Genomic DNA, 26,207 nt, shown 5'->3' on the forward strand with positions numbered 1-26,207 from the left:
AGACAATACAAAGTCTCAACATTAAGATAAGTTAAATACAAGTTACAATATCAGTTGTGAAATACATTTAAAATACAAATAGCAATAAAATATAATTTATTAAAAATAGTTTAAAAGTTAGATAAGTTGAATAAAAATTACAATATGAGTGAAACGGTTAAATTAAAAATAATACAAAATACAATAAAGTATAATTATTTAAAAAATCTCAATGTTAGTAAGTTGAAATAAAGTTACAATATCAGTTATGAAATACATTTAAGATTAAAATAAAATAAATGAAATCGAATTTATTAAAAATAATTAATAATTAAAAATCTCAGAAGTTAAATTTAAATTAAAAAATTTTAATTCTACATTTATATAACAAAATAAAGTAAACATGGAATGTTTACATGGAAGAATAAGAGCTGAAACATATTCAGAATATGACTGTGATGTGAAGAAACCCTCTTTTAACTTTAAAGTGATTAAAGGGGAAACGTTTCCTTTATTCACTTTGTGTTTGCCAAAAATCCAATCCAGTAGTGAATTCAGGCAAGTAGGTGAACTCCTTTCGTTTATATTTTTATGCTTATTTTGTACTTATTTGCCCTCATTCTGTTCCTCCTCTTCCCTCAATAAATGTGGGTTAATTTTAGCGAGGAAAGAATGAGGATTAAATCAGAATGTGATTGACTTATACAAGCTGCTGTGTTCAGTACAGAGACAGTTGTTAAGCACTTCCTTCCCTCTGTGATGATCTGAGAGTTTTACTGGCTTGAGATCAGATATGACACACATGAAACCGTCTGTGGATCCAGTGTCTTCTGCAAACAGCAATAGCAACACAATAGCAGCTTTGTCTGAAACACTGCTGGAGAGCCGGCAGAGCTGCTTTCTGTTGTCTGTTGTGTTGAACACGCCTGCTGGATGCTCTGAAACACACGGACATACCGACAGCAGAACTTGTTTTGGTTTGATTCTCAAGAAATATCACTTCTTTTAACTTGTTGTTGCCTTTATCCTTCTTTCACTTTTGTTCGCTCTTAACTTCTATCTCACTTTCGTTACTTTTTTTTACTACTTCCCTGCTCACATTCCTTTATTTTACTTTTTATTCCCTTTTATCTTCTTTCCCAACTTTTCTTCCTTTTACTTTTTGTTCACTCTTACCTTCTTTCCCACTTACGTTCCTTTTACTTTTTGTTTCCTCTTACCTTCTTTCCCAACTTTTGTTCCTTTTACTTTTTGTTCCCTCTTACCTTCTTTCCCAACTTTTGTTCCTTTTACTTTTTGTTCCCTCTTACCTTCTTTCCCAACTTTTGTTCCTTTTACTTTTTGTTCCCTCTTACCTTCTTTCCCAACTTTTGTTCCTTTTACTTTTTGTTCCCTCTTACCTTCTTTCCCAACTTTTGTTCCTTTTACTTTTTGTTCCCTCTTACCTTCTTTCCCAACTTTTGATCCTATTACTCTATTTTCCCTCTTACCTTCCTTCCTACTAGCCTTCATTTTACTTGTGGTTTCTTCTTACCTTGTTTCCCACTTTCCGTCCTTTCACTTTTTTTTTTACCCCTTACCTTTTACCTTTTTTCCTTCCTTTTATTTATTGTTGCTTCTTCCCTTCCTTTATTTGTTTCCTGTCCCCTTCCTTATGACCTTATTCTTCTCTGATCCTCTGTGTCGTTACAGATAATGCACTGTATGTCCGTTGTATATTTGTTTGACCTGTTCCTGCGTTACCCTTTTCTTTTGTCTGCCTTGCCTATATAAAGGTCAGAGGTCAGCCCCAGAACATTAACCTACAAACACACTTTCTGTTTTTAACGTGTGTTCCAGAGGAGGTTTCCGTGGTGCGGAGATGTTCCTGCTGGCTCAAACAAACCCCGGATGCGAACCAAAGCTTGTCCTAATTGTCTCTGGCAGTATAGATTGAGCTTCCATCTGTAAGCCTCTTACAGTAATACACCTGCTGCTGAGACGACACCACGGCTGAGCAGCGCAGGACGAACACTCCTCCACATACAGCTCCCAAATATGACTTTCCGGCCGACATGTTGCTCTGAGAACATGGTTTTGTGATTTTCAGGAAAGGATCCTGAGGTGTGTCCGAGATGCTGTGTGGAGATGTGGTGGCCATGTGGGAGGTGGCTCTGAGCGACGGCGTTTACAGGATTGAGTTTGCTCATGGCACCACCACCGGGAAACGCATTGTTTACATCAACGGACAGGTGAGACCCTGTTTAAGTCCGTTTCTGGGGGGGGGGGGGTTGTCAGTGGTTCCAAACCATTTTTGGGTTTTAATCCCTTAAAAGAAAGTCTACTTGTGACATCGCATTTAGTTGTTCTGGAAGGATTTTAGAAGCATGAACGAGTGAAAGTATCGAGTATTTCACAAAAGTAAAAGAAAAAAATTAACAAAATTTTGTGTCATAGAAATGTTCTTTCTCTTGTGACCCCTCAGATTTATGTTGGGATGTTTTGGGTCCAAACAGCTGATTCATGTCCTCACAGTGGTGGAACAAGAATTCAGAACATTTGATACACTTTCAAATACTCCAAACAATTTTACTTAAAATACAGAAGTACTGGCAGTCACTTAAAGTATCAAAAGTAAAAGTATTCATTATGCAATTCAACCCATCAATTAATGTTGTACTTTAATACTGTAGTTGGTCGAGGTGGAGCTACTTCTAACTACTTCTATTGTTTTTATGGAATTTAATCTGTAACAATTAATCATGTTTTAAAATCTGTTGGATAAATGTAGTGCATTTAAAAAATCTGATGTTTCCCTCTGAAATTTGTTGGAGTAGAAACTTTGATCAAATGCAAATACTCAAGTACAAGTACCTCAAAATGGTACTTCAGTGTAGTATCTGAAGAAATGTAAAAATCCTGCCTGAATACAGAAGTGTGTTAAACTAGAATCGAAATACCTCATTTCACTTTCTCTAATGTGTATCTTTGTGTTTATTTATTAGAATCATTGTTCCAAATAGGATTATACGACCTTACTAAATTAAACAACAATAAAATAAAGTTCTTGAACATGATACCGTTAATATGATGCTTTTTGTCTTAATCTCATCTTAATCCCGTCTCTTGTGGCCACGATTTTCTTTTGTGGTTTGCCCTGCCTTTTGTGTTTGTACATACTTATACTTTGTACATACTCGTAAACTATGCAAACACATACAGTATATTTTACAACTTTTTATTAGATTCTACATTAATTTTTGGGCCCATTTGGGGGTGTAAAAGAAGCTAAAAACATATAATTGACACATTATCACCCTACAAAGTAGATGTTGCTTAAAACAACAGTCTAGTTACAGATCCAGCCAAAATAAACATTCATCTGGAGTTGTGTTTGTATTCATCTGATGAATTTAAGATCAATTCACTTATTTTTTTAGCTCTGTTTTTGGTCTCCACCAACTCCTGGGGGAAATATCTGGATCTTTAGCTGCTGCGGTTTCTTGGCATGTCTGAACTAGTTTGTCAAAGAAATACAACTCCCTAAATGACAACATATAACGTGTTAACTACTTTAACTAGGCAGATTTTATTACCTTTGGTCTGGGCCTTTTAATATTCTTTTATTGTGGTTTTTACTTCCCAAAAAAATCTGAGTACTTCTTCCAGTACGGATCAAAACCCATCAAAAACTGATAACTGAATAAATAAATGTGCTGTAGCAGGTGTTTGTCTGTCAGTCCTAAAGCAGACAGCATGTTTCCTCAACAGGAAGTCATCAGAAAAGACTGGCTGTTCAAGCTGGTTGGAAAGGAAACCTTCACCGTGGGAAGCGCCCACACCAAAGCCACCATAATCATCGAGGCCATCAGCGGATTTGCCTACGAGTACACGCTGGAGATTGACGGGAAGAGCCTGCAGAAGTTCATCAGTGACCGGGCCCAGACCACCAAAACCTGGCTGCTCAAAGTGGACGGACAGGACTGCAGGGTCGTACTCGGTGAGCCACAAATGTGTCCCTGCTGTTTGTTTGCAGGAGGGAATGCAGGTAAACGCTGAAGCATAATCTGCTCAGCTCGAGCTCAGTGCAGTTATTTTAGGAAACATGACAACCGGCTGGACAACAGAAACTGTGCCTGTGTTGATGTCTTGTATAACAAAAAGACTGTTCAGAGAAACTTAATTCACTCATGCAATTCAGAGATCATTAGAGACTGACACACCATAGATCCATAACAGCAATGAAGGGAATGATAATGTGTAAAACTTTATTCCAACAGAAAAGGACACGATGGATGTTTGGTGCAACGGGCAGAAAATGGACACGATGGTGAGAATCTCTCAACAAATACTTGGAGCCCCAAAATGAACAAACTGTAAAGTAGTTGTATTCATATTGTGAAAATATAACTAGAGTCTAACAACATTTGTACTGTATCTGACGGTGAGTTTCAGTCCACTGCCGCATAGATAAAAAGAAAAATATCTGTGAATAAACTTCCATCTGGAGCTAAATGCATAAATGAATGGGTTTAACTCCCACTGGAGCTGCCAGATGAATAAAAAATATAAAGTTAGGAGCTTCTGCTCTGTAGTTGGACACGTGCTGTGCAGCCTGTTAATGTCTGTTTGCACAAAGATTTATTTTACCTCCTATATAAGTAAAGCTAACAGCCAGCAAAGTGGACGATTTTCACGCCTTGTCTTTTCACGCGGTCGACTGATATCTGTTTTCAATGGCCGATATTTAGAGAGCAGGATATATAATGCTGATATCAGAACAAAGAAAAGCCATGTATAATCTCTTTATTCTTTATTCAATCTCTTTACGTTCTAGTAAATGAAAATCCATTCTACTAGTAGTAATTAAACTTTTTACTCACTAACTTTAAAGATCAAAGCTTTGAGTTAGAGTCTTATAACATGATGCTGTTTGGTAATTCTACTTTCCCTTATTTTAAAGGATGTTTAAATGTTGTCCTGTATTGACACAGGTGTTTCTGTCCTCTGAAGAGTTCCTTTCAAAATAAAGTTTAAAGGAAACAATCTGTTGTGACAGTGAAACTCTGCCTCTGATGCCATTTTGAGATGTAAAAAGTTCACATTTTCCCCCGTAAATGGCTGGACTGCAGCTGGAATCCTAAAACTTCTCAGTGTTTTCTGGACTGTCCCACAGGGAGAGTTCGTAGACGACGGCACAGAGACGCACTTCATGGTGGGGGAACACGAGTGCTGCATCAAGGCTACGAGCGGTGGGAAGAAAAAGAGCGGCATTGTGCACTGTTTACTGCTGGACGGGGACAAAATACCAGCTTCAACACAATAGTGCCGGAGCAGACTGTTGGAACAGAGTATAACTTTCAAAGAGACTCTATGAATGAAGTATTTGGATGCCATGTATAAATACCAAGCAGATACTACACTGGCTGTGCTTTGTGATGGAGGATCAGGACTTTTTGTGTTTGAGTTGGTTTTGACTGCACATTTAGAAAATACACGCGCAAATATGTTCATTTAAATATAGCAAATAAACACTGAACTGTATCTTTTTATGCTCTGCTGGGTGATTTCTTTTGACACATGCCTGTTGGTGCTTTGCAACTTTATTTTGAAGGGGCCCCCATTGTAAAGTATATTCCGCTGTCAAAACCTTGAATAAGAAGGAAGAAATCTGAGAATTAAGCTGATTTGTGCGCAGCCTCCACGCAACTGAATGCCGTCAAGCACGCAGCGATTGGCTACAGACAGACCGGAAAAAGGGAGGTTCGTTGTTCAAAATAAAAGCATCACATATGTTGTTTAAAATCAGCACAACCTTATGTAATCTGAATAAGCAGGCTAAATGTGATCTAAAAAGACCAATATTAAATGGAATAAGTATGCTATTTCGAGGCCTGAGACACAGATAATTCCACTTATTTATATCCAGTTCATCTGTGTTTTGTGGATTCATGTTTTTAGGACAATGTAGAAATACATAAACAATATTCAGCACCTCAGTAACAGTGTTCTCGTCTGCAGCTGGTCTGATTAACAAGGCCTGGGACCCCCAATGGAACTGACTCTCGTGTCCCCCCGTTATTTTGAGTTTTAAAGTGGTCCTATTATGCTCATTTTCAGGTTCATAATTGTATTGAGGGGTTTTACCAGGACAGGTTTACATGGTTTAATTTCCAAAAATGATGACACCTGTTACATAGTGATGCAGATAGATTATAGAAGTAAAGGCTGGACTGCAATCGTTTAGCTATAACATGCACAAAAATCTGGATCTGCCACCAAAAAGGACAGGAGCAGACTACAACGGACAGTCAGGACTGCATAAAAGAAAATCGGTGCCAACCTGCCCTCCATTCAGGACTTTTCCCAGAGTCAGGAAACGGGCAGGAAACATCACCGCAGATCCATCTCACCCCGGACACAATCTGCTCCAGCTTCTCCCCTCTGGTAGGCGCTACAGAGCACTGTACGCCAAAACCAGCACACTCAGGAACAGTTTCTTCCCACAAACCATCACTCTGATGAACAGCTGACTCTGACTCACAGTGTCAGGAACAACTCCTGTGCAATAACCCAGTAACTCTGCCTCTAATCAGCACCTGTTTACTGGTTTCCACTTTAATTTATTTATCATTCTCTATTTCAGAGCTCTTCATATTGTTCTATCGTATATATACTGTGTACTAAATCCACCTACCGCATGTACAACACCTGCACATAATACTTATTTAATCCAGCATCCTTTGCACTGAGCTCCATCACACTGTGTACACGAGTACATGTATGCATGTTTGTGTACATGTATATCTCACCCACCTCCGACATGTATGATATGGCAGAAAATTGTGTCCTCTCTTACATTTAATCTTCTATGCATGTTCTTTTACTATTATTATTATTATTATTATTACTATGGCTTATATATATATAAGAATTGTGTTGTTTTTTTTTATCCTTAACCTTTCCTTTTTCTATATTCCTTATGTTAGTTAGTCTGTCCACATTGACTAGGGTTTAGGTCAGAGCTGTGAGATTGTTTTGTGTTTTCCCCCTCTTGTTGTTCCCCTCCCAGCCTTGAATGTTCATTCATGCGCAATCCTGAGTCAAATTCCTCCCATGTGCACACAGACTTGGCAAATAAAGCTCTGGCTCTGACGCAGAAGCAGGTTTTATTTTGAACTCCCTAACCGGAACCCGTGTTGTCCCGTGTGTGCGGCTTGACCCGGAGGAAACGCTCTGAGGGGTAATGACGCTCCCGGCTGGGATCCTGCAGCCTACACGGGATGGACCTCACAGCTCGGGAAGGGGGAACGGCTGAGAGTCGCAGCACCGTGTGCGGGACCTGCCTGTGAACCTACCTGTCGCTTTACAGCTTCTGGATTAATTTCGGAGGAGGACCCCGCGGTTGTGGACTGAGGACGTTATTCCGCGCAGCTGTTCCCGGACTGGAGAACAAAACAACACGGACGGGAACAGGCATCCTAACTAACCCACCACGATCCAGCAACTGTTTACCACACTGTCCCCAGCCGCTCTTCTACTTTATGTCTTTTTTAAATGGCTTCTCCAGCCTGCCCTCCGGGGCTTTAACGCCCGGCTCAGTCGCCATGTAACACGGACTTTAACGGCTGAAAAACGGTGAGTTTTTCCCCTTTTTCCTCCGCTTGGAAGCTACAAGCTAGTTAGCTTTAGCCGGCTAGCCTAGCCACCTAGCAACAAGGCCGTTTTCTCCCCTTCTCGTCCGGCCATTTATGACTGTAAGTGACCATAAAAGATGTGTCAAAGCCAGCTAAACGCGACGAGGTGTGGTTTTAATCTCACACGGCCTGTTAGGATTTGGGGAAGCTTTGCTCAGGCGGCCGCACATCTGTCACCGCACCGGTATTGGGAACCGGGACCCCCCCGGGGAACAGCTGCCTTCACCGGCCAGCAGCAGCGCTCTGACCGCCTCCAGTGGAGATATCACTTTTTTAAAATATTCCCAGGCATGTAGAGGAGGTTAAACTGCCTTTTTTTTGTGGTTAAAAACACCAAACCCACCCTGGGATAAAAATATATTGAATACCTGATGATAAACAGGTTTAAATTCATGTGTTAAGTTCTTGAAGATACAGATGAGAGCGTGAACTGATGCTTTCCCTCCCACCTGGAGGTCACAGCTGTCACCTTCCTGTTTGTCCTAACCCCCCCCCCCTCTCTCTCTGACCAGCTGAAGAGTCCACCTGTCTTCATTTGGGGGTCCAGACAGGAGCTGCAGTGATGAACTACCAGCAGCACCTCGCCAACTCGGCCGCCATCCGGTCCGAGATCCAGAGGTTTGAGTCCGTCCACCCCAACATCTACTCCATCTACGAGCTGCTGGAGCGGGTGGAGGAGCCGGTGCTGCAGAACCAGATCCGGGAGCATGTCATCGCCATTGAAGGTAGGACGGGGAGGATGCACCGGCTTGGGTGGCTGCTTCATGAAGGTGTCAGGCCGGGTTACCTTGAAAAGCCCCAAAATCCATGAATCCAAGTCCTTGAAAAGTCAGTTCAGTGTGGCACGTTCCTTGTTTAGTGTTGTGGTTTATCTGGAGAGAGATGTCAACAGATGCTTTCGTCCTTACAGCGAATGTAATTGGTTCTCTGCACTTTAAAGACAGAATGAATGTTGAGGAGTTACAGTGGAGGCAGGACACCAACCCGACCAGAGCTTTTTATTGGCATATTTGTTTTCCTTTTTTCCTGTCAGACACTTTAGTATCAGAAAAGCAGAGAGAGAAACTTCTTATAACCTTTTAAAAAGACAGAATGAGTGAGGTGGGTTTGATTCCTTGAGGACGATGGTTTCTGTCTTGGGTTTAAAAGACGAGATGTGAGGCTAATTTGGAAATAATATTTCAGGAGAACACTGGGATTACGCCGAGTGAGTCTTGGCAGGAGCGTCGTACAGGTGTGTCAGGAGTCTGGTTATCATGAGCTGCTTGTAAGAGTCTTATGTTCTGCTTTTAATTCGCATTTTCTTTTCCTCCAAAAGGAAATTAAATCTGAAAGCAGGGATTTATATCTGAGAGTGGCAGATTGTGTTAGAGCTTCTTAGCAGTGTGGTTTATCTATTTGGTGGACATTATTTAACATACCGTGTGTGTTGGGACTGATTTCTGCACAGGCCGTAGTGCTGTGTTTTATTTTTGTAGTGTTTATGTTTTGTTATCCGCTGTCTCAAAGACCGTATCAGTAACGCTTTCAAACAGACGGCCAGATTAAACTAACATCCTGTATTGCTCATTAAAAACAATAATCCAAACAGATGAGAGCTATTTGAACCTGCGTTTGTACTCACATTTGTAAAACAATCTACCACTCGGTATTGATTTATTGATTGACACCAGTGAAAATAAACTGCTGTCCGTTAACGGTGATACATTTGTGATTATGATTACAGTTTTGTCCTTAAAGGCTTTCCGTATATATGTCCAGATAAAAACAGTGGACATGTAAAGGTACCCGGGTTTCCTGAGAAACGACGTCACACGCTTGTTAGCTTCGAGAGACTGAAACGGAGACCGTGTCAGACTCTTTTTATTTGATTAGCTGAGAAGTGGAGCAGAGTGAGTTTAATTTCTGCTCATTCCTTTGGGTCCCATGATGACGATGATGAAAGGCTTGCAGAAAAGAGCCAGTGAAGTCTGTGTTTGTGCGTGCTGCCTTTGTTTAGGAACATCTGTATGTTGGACACAACACGTGTCCAGTCAGCCGGAGCTCTGTGCTGATCCCGTAGTTTGAAGAGAAGGTGAATAAAAAGCCAGATTGGGCCAAAAATAGGCCAGAATCTGGCTTAAAAGCACATCTTGAACTCTGCAAAACTTCACTGTCGTTAGGCTCAGCTTTAAAGGTTAACGTCGACGCATTTTCTGACAGGATTTCTGACCTTACAGCCCAGAAAATGTCAAGCAGCGCTGCTAATAAGAGACTTTCACTGTGTTAAATCGAGGCTTGCATCGATACAAAGAAAACGTCTGCAGCTTGGTAGGGCTGGGTAATAAAACAATAATGACAATTATCGCAATATAATTTCCCCCAATAACAATATAATAAATGCTCAATATATCGTCAATAAATATTTTCTTTAATTCATTTGAATCACAGATAAATTATCGCTTAAATTTTCTATTAAAATACTTATTTTGTTGAGGAAAAAGAGGGCTGAAAAAAGATGAACTAATCATATTTAAAACAGATTTTATCATAATCGTTTTGAATGTTCCACCTCAGATTGGTGACGTGATCCACTGTTTGGCGTCAAGTGTTTGTCACATTCTGACCATAAAGAAAAGTTTAACCACATAATTAACCATCTGGTTTCTTCAGTTTTCACTCAGGAGCAAAAATCAGCCTTTAAACTCGAAAGAAATAACGATTCGACATATATCGCGATAATTATCTATATCGAACGATATGAAATGTTTTTATCGTGATAACATTTTCGGCCCTATCGCCCAGCCCTATCTTCTGGTTAGACTTTCAAAATAAAAACGTCGTGAAACGTCGCAGTTTGACTGGGTTTAAAACTGCTACGGCAGCAACATCACTAAAAAGACTCAGTGTTGACTTTTTTTGTCTTGGGTGACAACAGTGTAGATATAGTAGTACTTTTTAGCGTTCAACAATGGAACAAATACCAGATGCTGAAGGACGTGACAAAGCGTCCATTAGAGCTGCAACGATTAGTCGATTAGCCCACAAGTTGGTCGAAAGAAAATTTATCGATAACCAATTAATAGTTTTTGTCATATTTTTAAGTAAAGATGTGAAACATGCTGGTTTCATCATGTTAAATGTGAGAAATTGCTGCTGTTTTAGTCATTTATGGCAGTAAATGAAGAGTCTTGGGAGGGTTTTTGGACAAAATAAGCAAATTGAAGACGTCACTTTGGGCTCTGGACATTTCACAGAGCAAACGATTAGTCGATTAATCGTGAAAGTAGTCGGCAGCGTCGTTGGTCGCTGGCTGTTTTGTTTCTCCCCGAACGCTCCGATATCTCTACAACATTGTGAGTGTAATGAAAGGATTTTGGCTGGAAGGACATCTAGTAGGATAAAGGAGTGTATGTGAGGTGTAACAATGGATGTGGACACAATCAGTAAACTCTAAATTGAATCAAAGTGCACACGAGGACCAGCTGGGGTGTCATAGCGCGTGATGATGCTCAGCGGCCGTCTGAACCAACACAATAGTCAGAGCGGGGACTCGCTGCGTCTTTGCTCATTTCCATTTTCCCTGAATTCACACAGTGACTCATTCAGCCTAAATTTCATGCTGGAAATAACCCAAAAACAGCAGTTCTGTCATCCTCTGTCTCTGCCCCACTGCGCACATCTGGACGTGTCGCTCAGATTCGTGTCATGTTACGCAAGCTCTCGGCTGGAGCGCCACCGTCCTCCCTCTGTGCTTGTTGTTGTTGTTGTTGTTGTGTAAGTTGTCCGTCCCTCTGAGACAAACTCCTGCTGCTCTTATCGGACGATTTCACGAGTCCCATTAAGCAGGTGAGGCGTGACTCACATCTCGCCACACACTCTCCGGCGGCGGAGGGCTCATTTGCATGAGAGGTGTGCGTGAGGATGGATGGATATCCTGCCAGCCAGGTGACACTGACCCACTTTCTGTGGCTGCATGAGCAGAAAGCTGCGCTGGAGTCAGGCGGCTGTGAACGCCGCTCACTTCATTTCCCACGCAGCAGGAAACACAGCCGAGTTTTAACAAACTGGTTTTTTTTTGCCTCGCAGGGTTTTACAGACTCAGGTCGGACTTAAAGGCGTTAAAACTCACATAATTAACACCAGCAAGGAGGCAGAGAGAGTGTGTGTGTGTCAACAGGAAGCAGTTGTGGATGTTTGTTCACTCATCTCTGCGTTCTTATAACAAACGTCAGGCTTGTACGCATGTTGTTTAGTGAAGGATTTAAAATACGGACGCTCATTGATTTGTGTGCAACCCAAAGCCTACTTTCTTAAGTTGGCGCCTGACCAGTACTCAAATGAGCGGCCTCCGATCCAAACGGCAGCTGGTTAAAGTTGGAGTCTTTAATCTCTGCAGCCTGTTTGTCAGAGCTGCTCTCCAGAAACGCAGACGTTTCTTTCCCACTTGAGCTGCTTTTGTCTTATTGTGTCGGCGGTCCAGCCTGCAGTCAGTGAACGCACCGTGCGACCTAGTTAGCCCTCACCGCCGTGTGTTTGTTCACCCCCCCCAGGCTCTCTGTGTGGATTCTCTCTCATTTGTCAGGGTTGTTCCCGCAATAACGCTCATTCTCATGTTTCAGCCGTTTGAGTCTGATGCAGTTTCTTGTTCTTATTCAGGGACGGCGCGGGATTAAGCAAGGCCCCGAGACCGGCGGGGTCTGAGGTTCAACTCCCACCTGCAGTGCGGACCTGCCTACGTGTTGATAGAGTTAGTCTGAGTCCGATAAATCAACGAGTCACCTGCCGCTCACGTTTACATTCAGCCCTTTCTTGTTTCTTTGTCTCTTCCAGGCAATCGTTTGCTTATTTACTTATTTAATTCTATTAGACGTGAATCTCTTCGGCCAAGACAGATATCAAACACTAAAGGATGAAGAGGGCGGGAGGTACAAGGTTCCCACGCCTCCTGGAAAACCTGGAAAGTAGTTTTTAAACATCATGTTGCAGTTGCAGCGTTGTGAACACCGCCCCAGGGTCGCGTCACATGGTAGCACAGGTTGGATGACATTAGTGAAAGTGAAATATTAGTCACTGTTGGCTGGTAGCTTTTATTAGCTTTATAGATTAACATTTTCTTCTCAACTTGTTTTAAACAAAGAGTTAATATGTCAACATGTTTGGTTCAGTTGCTGCAGTCGTCGCGCATGCGAGCTTGATTTACCTGCGAGGTTTTAAGGTTTGTGTTTAAACTAATAGGAAGAGTTTAAAATGTGTTGCTGGATAAGAATTAAGCAGAATGTGCTAAATACTGGCTAACAAGCACTTTTTACTTTGCATTATCTCATCATACTTAAAGATAGGTTACGATAAAAAGCAATTGAAGCTTCGTCCATATTTGGCTTCTGCTCCATTTTCAGACCACTTGTGTGTTTGAATCAAAAATCAGGTTTCGCATTACTTAAAATTCTCAAAAGTCTCCTAAATTTTAGTACCAAGCGTCTCTGCCACCCCCGTTTATTTTCGGCAGCTCGGTCTGTGGACACGGCGAGACAGAGACGAACACGTCAGAGGTTCGTTTGTTGATCCAACTTTCCCATAATGCTCAGGCAAAATCAAGACAAAGTTACTGTGCCAGATTGAAGCCGCAGGCAGCTCGTCCGTCAGAGAGTGATTATGCAACGCCGCGGATGATTCACGTCCGCTAATAACAGTAATAAGAAGTCACAGGGATGCTTTTAAACGAGGGTTTTAGCCGTTGCATAACAGCGGCCGCTGCCCGCCGCAGCGCTGCCAGCACGCAACTCTGTCTTGAGAAATTATGCTGAGATCTCTGCACCTTTTGTCCATAAAGCTCCCCACCCCCACCCCGCCCGTGCTGACTGCACCAGATTAGGGCCAACTGACATTATGTGCTCTCTGTAAAGTGGTCGTGTACATTTGTTTTCCTGCAGGCCGTCTTTCATTAGGCCTAATGTCCGAGCTGAAGCATGAGTCACCGTCCGGCTGGAGCGCGCCGATAATGGGCCTGCGTGCTTAATTGTGTCTGATCAGGAGGTTTTACAGGTTTACATTGTACGCTTATGAAGCCAGCAGCATGTGAACATTTCATCATCACTGATCAATATCGGCAGTCTGATCAATCATTGTGAGGAGGCGATTAATCTAGAGTGCACGTGTATTCAAGCCTTTATGGTAAATCCACTGAAACGGCCCAGAGCGAGCTGACGGGCAGGTTAGAAACTTTATCCTGTCAGTTTGTCTCTTTACACAGACGAGAGCTGCAGGATGAGAGTCCTGACTGAAGAGAGGCTGTGAGGTCTTCACGTTACGCCGTACGAGAACCACATACAACATTATTTATCAAACTGGGTCGGACTGGATGGATTTAGCGCGAGGATAAGGCGTCTATACTGGATGGAAATAAGATTAATTGGATTATATTCACAGAAAGTATAAAACATATTAACTGTGTCCATTAAAAGTAAATGGACACATTCGATATCAATAGTTATCAGGACAAGTGTCAAATCGTTGTTTCTTTCGTTTGTGTTTCAAATATCTCAATGGAAAAATAAAGTGTTAATGATTGATTCATGATTTGTTAAATTGTTATTGAGGAAGATTATATGGCGCTAATTATCAGTATCTTTTTACTGCCCTGCCCTACGTGACACATAACTTACTATTTATTATTTTGACTGATAATCTTAGACGGTTGAAGAAAACCAGCTTATCACTTATCAAAATAGTTTCAATCAACTAATCGAGGGAGCACATTTCACCTGACGGCTGTTGTGCACTGAGCAGCTCTGCTGGAGCAGGTTGGGTTTCAGGTCCTGGGATCAACTCGGCCGCAGTTAAACACAAATGTCACGCTGAAAGACACAAAGTCTTTGAATCCAGGAGTAATATCGTCAGGGTCAGTAACAAGCTGGATCCAAAGGTCAGACTGAGGTCAGAGGTCACTCTGCGTCGTTACCGGCTGATGCGAGGCGAGGTTAACTGGGATTAGCTGCAGATCGCAACTTCCCCTGCGTCCTTTAATCTGCCTCCAGTAGGTTATATGGATCTGTGCCGACACCAGTTAAACTCAGATTAGAGGTGGAGACCTCCGGGAGTTTTCAGCGGAGAAAAACCTGGATGAATTCCTGCGTTACGAGGCCTTTTTGGATTTGGAACAAGACGCAGAAGAAGAGAAGATTCTGTAAAGATTTATAGGATCACATCTTTTTAATGTAGACAAACATCTTAGTCATGCAGACAGTTATTGTCCTGTTCATGATGTGTTGCCTCAGCGTCATAAAAATAATGGAGTTGGGATGTTTCCATCAAAGATCTCCTCATCAGGTCTCCTGGTTGAATCATCAGTACAACAGATTAACATCGAGCCTGTGGACAAAAACTGGAGGTTGACACGTTGACTACGACTCCCAAGATGCATTTCAGTAAGAGACAACAAATCGGAGAGCTTTGAATTCTGTGTTTTAGTCGTACAACTGTTGACTTCTCTGCAGCTCTGACCCTCGCCTCTTACCGGCTTCTTCTTAATAGCAACAAACACTGAGGCTCATGGGTACTGTGGTATTTAAAGCCACTGACAGACAGAAAAAAACAAACTAAATTAAAATAAATCGTCGTCGTAGTTGGGGAGAAGGATTAAATGCCACGGTTTATGATAGCTGTGGAAATATTAAGGCCGGTGTGTACTTAACATGATGTAATCTTGTTCCAGGCCTTAATAACATTCATAGCTTTAGTTTATAGAAAATCACCCTGATTTACATTTTATTTAAAAACGTTGAGCGGCTTATGGAGGAAACACAAATGCTGTTTCACCAAATCTACAACACGCAAGCTGCAATTTTAAATAAACACACGGACACTGGAAAAACAAAACCTCAGAGCACCACGTCCTTCTGCACGCGCCGCATTTGTCCACAGAACGAGATCAACGAGATAACGAGGGGCCCCGAGCGGGCCCCGAGCGGGCCCCCGGCGGCCGTTAAACCCAGAGGATGCGATCGGAGCTCATCGATCGGCCTGCAGAGGAAGCAGCCGGGGGAATATCGATGCAGGAGAAATGTCAGAGATGGGAAATGTGTCGGAGAGGGATAATAAAGACGCATTAGAAACCTAAACACCAAGTCAAACGAGCTGCTCGGTACAGCTGATGCTGGGTTTGAAGCCTTCCTGTAATTAGCTTATAAACGCCCTTGTGTTAACAGGAACTAGCAGCTGTTACTAGATAATCACAATTGGTAGATTTAGGAGATCATGTCCAGAAGTATGTGGACAGCTGCGTGTCTAAAATACTGTGTTTTACCTCTGAAACTCTTAAGCTTTGCTGCTGCAGAGAGTTTTGTCTCTCCCTCCTCTGTGCAAATTGTTATAAACAAGCTAACGGTGAACTGTTTAGCCTAATTAGCATCTTAAAATCTGGTTTGCAGATTACGAGTCTCAGACCGACACTAAACTGCAGCGGTGCATCCGGGACACGCTTCTTTTAATGAGGACGCCTCGCAGCTCTTATCGCACGCACACGTGGCCACACAGTGTCGTAGTGGAAGTGCAGAGGGACAATAATAAAGCAGAATCTATCAAAATAATCCACCGTGTTACGTATCTTTAAACGTCCAGCTCTCCTCGCTTGTTGTAATTGGACTCAGCTGAGGAAAAGGTCACCTGGGAGCCACGCTGACTCCATCGCCTGTCCGCAGACGGTGCAGGGATCTCTGGGTAAAAACCTCCACGCCGACCTCCACGAAGCGTCGGCCTGTAAAGCTCGTTCACTCTGCTTTTGTTCGAGGTGATGCTCTTCTTATTGGCGTAGCTGGAAACAGCATTTGTTGTTGTTGCTGCTGTGATGATGATAATAACTAATCGATTAATCGAGCCATCGCTGCGACTCCACACAGCTGAGTCTCAGTTGGAGTTGCATCTAGACAGTAATATGAAACCCACGCAGCTACAGAGAGATGACAGAGCTCGAACAGAGACACCCTCTCACCGCCGAGTCCTTTCATCAGGTCAGAGTCTTGACCTTTCCTCCCTTTAATCACAGCCTCTCTGTTCAGGCCGAGGACATCACAGCAGAGCTGCAGAAAAGGGACCACGTGTTTCACGAGTCTGTGGAGTTGAGATGAAAAGAGTCTGACACCAACATCACGCTCGCGGGCTCAAATTGGTTTAAAGCTGCAATTATCTTTTGGCACAAATTACTTTAAAACCCTCATTTTGAACAGAACACAATTAGCTGTCCAGATTCACCGCGGCGTGTCGACATGATTACAGCTGGCAGATTGTTCACAAAGAGCCCGAGCTGCGGTCACGGACACGTCAGTTCCACCTTTTGCTTCTGCCGAAGCAGAGAAGCAGTTTTTAAAAGTCTGACAGTGTTCCGGTTGTCGTTTAGCTCCGTCGCTGCTGCAGGATCAAAGACGACGATGATGATGATGATGATGATGATGATGGCGTGATATGTGCTGCCTGTCTAATCTGTGTCGACCCAGAGTCCCTGCTAAGATGTTTGTTTCTTAATCCCTCTGTTTGCAGCTTCTTTACCATATGGTGAACCTCCATCCAGACTAGTGATGGAGCGATTAATTAGTTTTGAGATAAACGGCGTCGGCCGATAAACACAAAGAGACACGTCTGCAGGCAGCCTCGTCTGTGCTTGGGCGCTACACGTCCTCCGTAACCGTGGTCTTTTCAGCCCGCCCTCCTCACCAGAAAAACGTCCGTATAGGTCGATTAATAAACAGCTTATTACGACCCATGTGGACGTTTTTAGCGACCTGAAGTACCAACAGCCAGATATGTCATTTTAGGCCAGTTGAAATCGACCTGTATTGTCTTTTAGATATGAGGTCGTGTTGAAATGTTAACACGTTTCTTCTATATGAGCTTGATCACTGGCTAGTGTGAAATATATATATTGTTATGCTGTTTTTACAGTTGTTTTGACATGTAGATGCGCAAAAACAATAAACCTAAATAACCTCCTCACATGTGCAGTAAAAGATATATACGTGATTTTCTTTTTATTTATATTATATGGTATTTATATTGAAAGACCCCTGTCGTTCGACCACGAGTTAGTCCAGGATCAAGACTACACACAGTCTGGGATCATCTCATGTTGTGACTCGTGCTCCATCATGAGCTCTGTAAACTAAACCCTTCACTCCCTGTCTGATGTTTGATTGAGATATCACCACCGGACGTTAAGTTCAGCTGGGGGCCACTTTTTTTTCTCCAGCTTTTGCTGAGAGGGAGGCGTGATGTTTCTTCGAAGTCATTCCACAAACACGTTGATTTATTGTCTGGTTTGCGTCCAGAGTTTTCCGTCGCAGCAGCTTCTCTTGGTGAACGCTGCCTCAGATGTTTGTTCTGCGTTGCACCGCAGGACTGCAGATGTAATTGGTGGGTTATTAACAGCTCGATAAACGGCGGCCTGCTTCGTTTACGGTGGAGTGAAAGTGCTGTTGTTGACACAGACTGTTGTGGTAAAACAGGCCCGAGGCCGCAGGGCGTGGACTGTCTTTTATTTGTTGCTGTCGTTCATCTTGTAACCTGATGCAGAGCGAGGCACAGTTTCTCTCCACGTGGAAGCTGCGTTAGACAACAGGTCACATGTATTTGGATTATGGACTGTAGATTTATGAAAACATCAACACAGCGGACAGCTTCAGGCGGCCAGATAGTGTTTTTTAATCGATTAGTAGTTCCATTAATCGGTTTGAGTCATTTATTAAAACAAACTCTCTGATTTCAGCTTCTTAAAGCTGAATAATTTCTGGTTTATTTCCTCCTCTTTTGGGTTGTGGACAAAACGACATTTGAGGACGTCATCTTGGGCTTTTGGGACATTTTTTCACAATTTTCTGACCAAACAACTTGTCGATTATTGGAATAAAATAATCGACAATGGAAATAATCTTTAGCTGCAAGCCCTAGTGACAGTTTGGTTTTACTCTGTCTGAGACGAGTTGCCATCAGGCTTCATCACAGACACGGTTGAAATGTTTTGATGATGGACAGTCTGAATAATCAATAAAAGACTAAACGGTATCATCAGCCTGCTGATCTGTCAGTCTCTCCTGCTTCAGTCTCACAAACAGTTTTAATGGCCCGCCGTGTCTCAACAATGCAGCGCTGCAGGCTTTGCTGCTAAATTTGGTTTGGCGTCTTGCTGCTGATTGGCTGATCTCTATCTCTCAGAGTCTGTCGTCGTCTCCCATCATCCCGTCGCTCAGCTTTATCTGTCCAGTGAGGACATTTTGTGGTTTTGGCTTCTTTTGCTCGTATGTGACCTCGAGCGTTTCCACTTCCTGCACTCGACAGTTTGAGGTCGTGGTTCGCGGTGAGTCACGACTGAGACGCTCGTCAGAGTCCACTAACTGAAAAATATATTAGATTTAGCTGCTTTCTCTGGTTCATGTTTCAGAGCTGCGTTAAAACGACAGTTTAACTCGCACGTCTTGAGAGTGTTCAGAGATGTTGTTGTCCTGCAGCTCCCGACTCTCCGGCTGCAGTGTTTAAACATTTTATAGACCACTTCAAGGTGAACTCGGTGGGATCGCTTGTGAAACAGGTAGCTCAAAGCCTGTAGTGTCTCAGAAGGAGCCGTGATGTCTGATAAATCCTGGGGTGTGGAGTTAGAAAGACGCGAGCTCACCTGATAGTGATAAAGATCATTGTTGTTTTATTGCCCGGCCCCATAGGAGTGTGATGCTAAATCGCTGTCCGAGCGAACTAGTCTTAGTTAATAAAAAAATCCAGATTTCAGACCAAGACCGGACTTCACCAAACCCCCTGTGACTTTCACATTAAACACATTAAACACCCAGGAGCTCGACTGGCCGCCGGTTAACCTCTCACCTGCTGATGTTTCCCACCTTTCCCGCTGACTTGACGCCGTCCGCAGAGGTTTCACCTGTCGGTCCTGTTTCCGAGGAGCACAGCTGGACGGCTTTGTTTCCCCCTGGAGGAGACGCGCTGACGAGGAGCAGAGCTGACGGCTGCTGGTTATCTGCTCAGTTAGCTGCAGACTGAGCCGTTATCCTCCTCTAACGGAAGGAGACGTGACGAGCGGTGAAAGTGGTTTGAGGAAGGTGGAATTATTTAGTGATTTGTCTTTGTTTCATGCGGTTCTGCAGACCGGTCCGGGGTACTGGTCTGAGTGTTTATTACCACAAGCTAAGAGAGAAGCTGTAACAAGTTCTCTCAGAGTTCGTTAAATCGCTCGTCGATCAGTGAGTCATTCTGCAGACAGTTACAGCAGCAGTTAATCCTTTTATCAATCAAACAGCTTACTCTGACTTCTTAATGTGAAGATTTGCTGCTTTTCTTGTTTTTATATCACAGTGAACTGAATGTATTTGGCTTTTGGAATTCGAAGACGTCTTTGTGGACGATTAATTGATCGGTTTCCTCTGATTCATGTCGTCTAATACGATACGAATACTTTATTGTCCCCGTGGAGAAATTAGTTTTGTGCTCAGTGATGCTGCGAAATTTACAACCAATAAATAATTTACGCTGTGCAGACAGACTAAAACATTTAAAAAACAGTTGCCAACATTGCATATTGCACACGGACTATTTTTGGATCTGTATCAGACTCTTGTCGAGAAGGCGGATGAGTTTTCAAAACGATTGGACTCTGTTTCTTCTGCCTGATGGTAAACGCTCGTCCTCTGAGTGAAGGACACGGGATGGATCGACTCTCTTATATCAGACTGCTCTTAAGCAGCTGGAGGGGGAAGTTTTCTGCAAACAGAGATGCTTAAAACATAAAGCGGTGTGTTTGAATCAATCATGAAGTTGCCAAAGGGCCTTTAGGTCAGATCTGGAAGCAGCGACGGGTTGTTAGTTTCCTGCCGGCTTCAGAAACACAAACAGGAACTTCTTTGTGTGAAAAGCTCAGTCACAGACTCTGGAAACACCTTTTAAAACTGCAGCTTAAACTCCGACCCTGCTTTTTGTCAGTGCAGTTAAAGTGATTATTAGTATTGATTTGAGCGTGATGGTTATTTAAGGCAGCCTGTGTGGCCGGCAGCATGATTTAGCTGTTTTATCTCCCGTGGGCTAAAGAGGAACCGTTCAGTTCTCCAATAAACGAGATAAACCACAGAGGAACTCGCCTGATTTAGTCTCGCAGAGGTTCCTCATTGTGTTGCTGTAACAGAGTCCTGAGAACGAGGTCGGTCAGGTGACGCTCAGCCTGCTTTGATGTGAAATATTTTGCTGGCGGTGTGAGGGGAAATGTTAGAGAGAGGAGATCAGAGAAGAAGAAGATGATCTTATTTCCTCGCTAGACCTCTCCGTGTCTTTGATAACTTTTTTAATCTTTGGAAAGTTCACACTTGCAGAGGAGTGAAAGTTCTGTCAGGACCACCATGTCTGTCCGACTCCGCACCACCTGCACATACACGTTCTGTTCTCAAGTTATACGCCTGTAAAGCTTTTGGTCACAGGAATGTCAAACAATACTCACTGGTTTTAATCGATATTTCAATGTTTCGGAAGCTTTATGTTATTTGGAAAGTGGCTGTACGGACAGAAATAGTGTTTTGAAGAACACTCCTAATAAAAGTGAACATATAATCAGTAAGTATGGCCAAAACATGGACATTCGCCTGGTCTATTTTTGAAAAATTTGTGTAATAAATCTTCAGTTACGGTTGTATTTCAGGTGTATTAGAAGATATTCAGTTGCATTATAATCTACAGGATGATGGTTTGATGGTGATATTACCATTAAAATATAGATTTTGTGCCGGGCGGGGATGAAAATGTCATATTTTCCTGTATTGATTCATATCCCTTAGCTTCTGACCTAGCAAAAGGAGAACAGAGTTATGTATTTAAGGGTTGAGGAGTTATTACTGATTCATTTTGGGTTAGTTATTTTAGGCGTTCCTTGAAAAAAGCTGTCTGTTTCCAAGAGGTTAAAAAACAAACTGAAGCTGTTTTGAAACTAATTTAATGCGAAGTGAAGAGTGAAGGCTGAGGTCAAAGACAGGTAGTTTTATCAGTAGTAGAAGTCGCCCTGCACAGTAGCCATTAAATCTCATTAAAGATATGAATGATACGTTTAGTGAACGAGCGTTTTATTTCTCTGTAAGCATTTTTATGATGTTTGCATAGTTGGGCGCTGCGGAAGATCGCCAGGGCGTCCTCAAACAGACTCTGGGAAGTCTCTGTGATCCTTGTTGTTGTTCGTAGCCCAGAAAAAAAGAGATTGCAGTTCTCTGATCGCAGAGCCTCTGGCTTGTTGTGGCGCAGTAACGTATGGAAATGTACAATACAAGTCCCTGGAACAAAGGCGCTGCATCAAACTGTTAATTCCAGATTAGAGATCAGTTCTCTGCTCCTGCGCAGCCAAAACATTTGCTGCTCATACAGTTTATCAACTGTTAAGTCATTAAGGAAAATACTTCCTGTTTTCTTGAGTTAATATCATGTTAATGTTCGCTGGTTTACTGATGGAAACGACCAGCTGCGGTCCGCGCTCTGCTGTCTGACGGCCTGTTTCAGTTCTGTTTCAGGTAAATTGTCAGAAGTGTTTTCTCTGTTCCCAGCAGACAAACATCACAACCTCAAACTCACGGACGAGACGTGGCACTGAAACCAAATCAACACCTAGTCAGAGTCCTGCTGGGGACCAGGGGGGGCGGGACACGCAGCCGAACACCCGTCGTGTATCGTTAACGTCTCATAGAGCAGTTTAAACCCAAACCTTCACAACTTCTGATTTAATCTGTTGATCTTTCAACACGTTCTGGCAGGAGCAGCACAGACGGGAGGTTGGCAGTAAAATGCTCTAAAATGCCACACGGTTAAGTGCCGTTTAGTGGACGTTTACTGAAGGTTTGTTGTTGCAGTTTGTCCATATTCAGGTTTTGTGATGAGCAAATAATCATATTTGACACTAGATTCATTTCTTTGTCCATTAATCTGTCTTAATCGTGTTTTAATCTATAAAATGTCGATCGATTATTTCCATTTTAGATTAAATTGCAGATTATTTTCTCGATTAATCGATTAGTTGTTTGGTCGATCTGTGTTTCCCGAAGCTCAAGATGACGTCCTCAAATGTCTTGTTTCATTTTCACTTTACTGCCAAAGAGGAGAAATAAAGCCAGAAAATATTCACATTGAAGAAGCAGGAATCAGAGACATTTTTCCTTTAAATGACTCAAACCGATGAATCGATTTATGACAACCTTTGACAACTAATTGATTTTTTTTCGATGAATCATTGCAGCTCTGTTTGACACTTTCCCAATTCTGATAAATCCATTTTGTTAGTGGATTTTTCAAGACCAACATGTTTATAATCCATCAAATATCTTGAATAAAACCCTGCACATCAAATGTTTGTTAAATTTAAAAAAACAACACATGCAGCACATCTGTATTTAAAGTGAGGCTGATGAGCGGGGGTTTTGACCTGAGCCTGGCCTTGAAGGTTGATGGTGTTGATTGTACACGACGGAGCATGAACATGATTCTCTGCAGGGTTGTGGCTCCGTGCAGCTGTGGCGTCCAGCTGTAGCCGGCCTCTTCCCATTTCCTCAGCGTCTTTAATACGAAGGGAAGCTGCAGACACTGACCTGACCAAAACAATAGCCCCGTCCGAGGCCAGATCTCATGCAGGTATAAAAATAGCCCGCTGGCTCTCTGGCTTCCTGCCCACCCCTAAACAATGCTCCTGCTTTTTTTTATGTCTTGTCGGCACGTTGCAGCGGGGGACTGAAACAAACGACGCGGTGGTGGAGAAAACTCAACAAGGCTCGTTAAGCACAGAGGAGATTGTGTTGCTGAGGGTGAGAGCGAGGGAAGATCCATCTACTCCCCGGGGTGGGTGATGTCACTTCCTGCGCCATCGATCACTTCTTGTAATGCGGATGGTCTCGGGGGACGGAGGTCGAACCGAGAGCGCCGGCCTGATTCTTTGATTTTTCTGAGCTCCCGTTTGTCCTGCGTGTTTTCAGGCGTACAGCAGATGCTCTGCAGCCCCTTAAGGCCTCGCCTCGTTCACCGATAAATCATTTACTGCCTAATTAATTTGACTCCGCAACCACCACCAGAGGCAGCTAGCCTAATTAGACCGGCTCCCTGTCTTCATGAAGGCTGAAGGAGTGGAGGGGACGTCTCCATGTGCTGGTATGATGCTGCGTTTTGGTCCCTTACGTGGAGGATCGCGAACATGTTCTTCATTCAAAGCCAAACCTCTCAGTGAATCAACCTTAACCTTAAGAAAATACAGGGTAAACTTGATAATTTGAATTGTTTTGATGCCGTGCCCAACAAAACACAGAGAAAAGTATCGTTTGGATCGCAGCAAAACCTTTTTTAATTCATGCATGCAAAATCCTATTCAAAACCTCCATTGGAAATCTGCTGTTTTAACACTCTCATAGAAGTATTGTCCGGTTTGGCCTACAGAATGACATCATCGCCACAACACATTTTAATTCGGGCCGTTGCAATACACTACGTAGTTTTACGTCTGCGCAGCTACTTGTGTGTGGAAAAACATGTTTCTGAAAGTTGAGATATCGTGAAAGTACTGTCCCGGTATCTGTGCCTAAACTCTGAGATTGTCTCGTCTTAATTAAGCTGCTTTTTCACCTGTAGTTTGGTTCGTTTGCTCCGCACCAAAATAAGAAAAAAGATCCATTGTACAAACCCAGAAGATGAAGGAAACTAGGGTTGGGTATTGTGTTGAATGTTACGATACCAGTACCAAAACCAGTACCCTTAAAGTGATACCGATACCAGCAGAGTACTCCATTCGATACCTTGCATAAAATGCCACCAGTTGAAGCCATTGTAGTTTATTGGTAGCCTATTATAATTTTTATTGTTATTATGGACAAGCAAGGTGATCTGTTTTGTTTTTTTAAATAACTGTTGCATAGGGCTGGACGATACGGCCAAAAATGTTATGACGGTAAAAAGTTTCATATCTTTCGATGTCGATAATTATCACGAGAAGTGTCAAATCGTTATTTCTTTCAACGTTAAAGGCGGATTTTTCTCCTGAGTGACGGTTAATTGTGGTTTTAAGCTTTTTTTCAGTCAGAGTTTCAACAAAACAAACATCTTAAAATAATACATAATTAACATAATTAAATATAATTAAATATAACATAATTAAAATAAATAAATAAAGTCCTAATTTGTGTGTGATTGATTCAAGTGAATAAAATCAAACATTTATTGCATATTTATTGAACATTTGTTACATTGATGATAATTGTTATGGTTTTATTTTACAGCCCTACTGTGACATAAAGTATTTTGTATCACATCCTAACTGCAGCTTTTTTTTATATTTGAATGAGGAGGAATGAAATAGTTTAGTCACCAAATGCGTTTTGGGAAACGAATTAAAGGTAATTTTTTGATATGTGTGTTGGAAAATTATTTTGTTAACTTTCTGTCAATAAACTGAATTGAAAGATCGCAAACCTCCAAAAACGAGTCACAAGTATAAAATGAGTTAGAAGTCTGTTTAATCAACTCACTAAGCAACACTAAAGACTCACAAACGGAGGAAAAGATTAATTAATAATTGATTAAAAATGAAAAACAAATAACGGTGGTCAAAATTGTTTTGACTGGCGGACTTGAAGTAAAAGATGGCGTTAGAAGAGGAGAACGGAACAAGCAAAGACGGCAGAGGCGTACAGTCTGTGAAGCGTTGAGTCTGAACGTGTTGAGACGCTGAAATATCTTCTCTGAGGACGGTCGCCGTCCTTCAGGAGCCGCGGTGGCCTCAGGGCGCCGTAAACCCGACAAACGCTCTGCAGAAAGTGGTTTTAGAGGGTCAGCAGGTGACACTCCTCCCATCTGTCCTTCATACAGAAAATCAATCCTCCCCTCTCAGCCTTCAGAGCTCTTTGTTTTGGGTCACCATCTGGCAGGAGGATGCCTCAGATCCTGCACCTCCTGCTCCGCAGGACGCCGCGCTGCTCGCCGGATGGATAAAACCTACATCTTGTGTTTGGTAACAGCTGGACCGCAAGACGCACCAGAATCCACCGCTCTGGTTTCTAAATAAATGTAAAGAGACGTCTTAACCTGCTGATGAGGACGATGATCTGTAGGCGACCTCTGACCTCCCCGAGTCGCAGCGCGAGAGACGAGCAAGTGTCACGCAGGCGGATCAGTAACGGTGACAACCAGGACGCCGTTGCTACCAACACTCCGGCTTCCTCGGCTGCTGGAACAGTCGGTCCGCTTTCTGTTCCCCTTTTCTGGCCTTGTTTTCTGAGTCCGAAGGTAAACACATAAAACTGCACTCAGCAGCCCTCCCTCCTCTCCTCCTCATCTCCTTTTCTCCTCCCCTCCCTCCTCTCCTCCTCATCTCCTTTTCTCCTCCCTCCTCTCCTCCTCATCTCCTTTTCTCCTCCCTCCTCTCCTCCTCATCTCCTTTTCTCCTCCCCTCCCTCCTCTCCTCCTCATCTCCTTTTCTCCTCCCCTCCCTCCTCTCCTCCTCATCTCCTTTGCTCCTCCCCCTCCCTCCTCTCCTCCTCATCTCCTCCTCATCTCCTTTTCTCCTCACCTCCCTCCTCT

The 26,207-nt window shown here is 42.8% G+C and overlaps 2 protein-coding genes across 4 annotated transcripts in view; both read left to right on the forward strand.

Moving 5' to 3' along the window:
* Positions 1–355: 355 nt before the first annotated feature.
* Positions 356–5,502, forward strand: LOC123972268 (fas apoptotic inhibitory molecule 1-like). 2 transcript variants are annotated; one of them, XM_046051650.1, is made up of 5 exons: positions 356–956; positions 1,819–2,210; positions 3,730–3,958; positions 4,239–4,288; positions 5,135–5,502. In XM_046051650.1, the coding sequence occupies exons 2-5, from the start codon at positions 2,094–2,096 to the stop codon at positions 5,282–5,284; spliced, it is 546 nt and encodes a 181-aa protein (XP_045907606.1). In that variant the 5' UTR covers positions 356–956; positions 1,819–2,093; the 3' UTR covers positions 5,285–5,502. The 2 variants fall into 2 exon arrangements, with proteins under 2 accessions (XP_045907606.1, XP_045907598.1); XM_046051642.1 differs by lacking the exon at positions 356–956 and having other exon boundaries at positions 1,402–2,210.
* Positions 5,503–7,211: 1,709 nt separating this feature from the next.
* Positions 7,212–26,207, forward strand: part of agap1 (ArfGAP with GTPase domain, ankyrin repeat and PH domain 1) — a 171,602-nt gene continuing 152,606 nt past the window's right edge. Inside the window, exons 1-2 of one of the 2 annotated variants that reach the window (XM_046049966.1) lie at positions 7,212–7,596; positions 8,168–8,380. In XM_046049966.1, the coding sequence (XP_045905922.1) occupies positions 8,218–8,380 (163 nt within the window). In that variant the 5' untranslated portion in view covers positions 7,212–7,596; positions 8,168–8,217. Of the gene's footprint in view, positions 7,597–8,167; positions 8,381–26,207 lie in introns of those variants that run through there. The other variant, XM_046049972.1, reaches the window with a different exon arrangement.

This window comes from Micropterus dolomieu, linkage group LG01 (assembly GCF_021292245.1).
Source record: "Micropterus dolomieu isolate WLL.071019.BEF.003 ecotype Adirondacks linkage group LG01, ASM2129224v1, whole genome shotgun sequence".
In the NCBI taxonomy this organism is placed as follows: Eukaryota; Metazoa; Chordata; class Actinopteri; order Centrarchiformes; family Centrarchidae; genus Micropterus; species Micropterus dolomieu.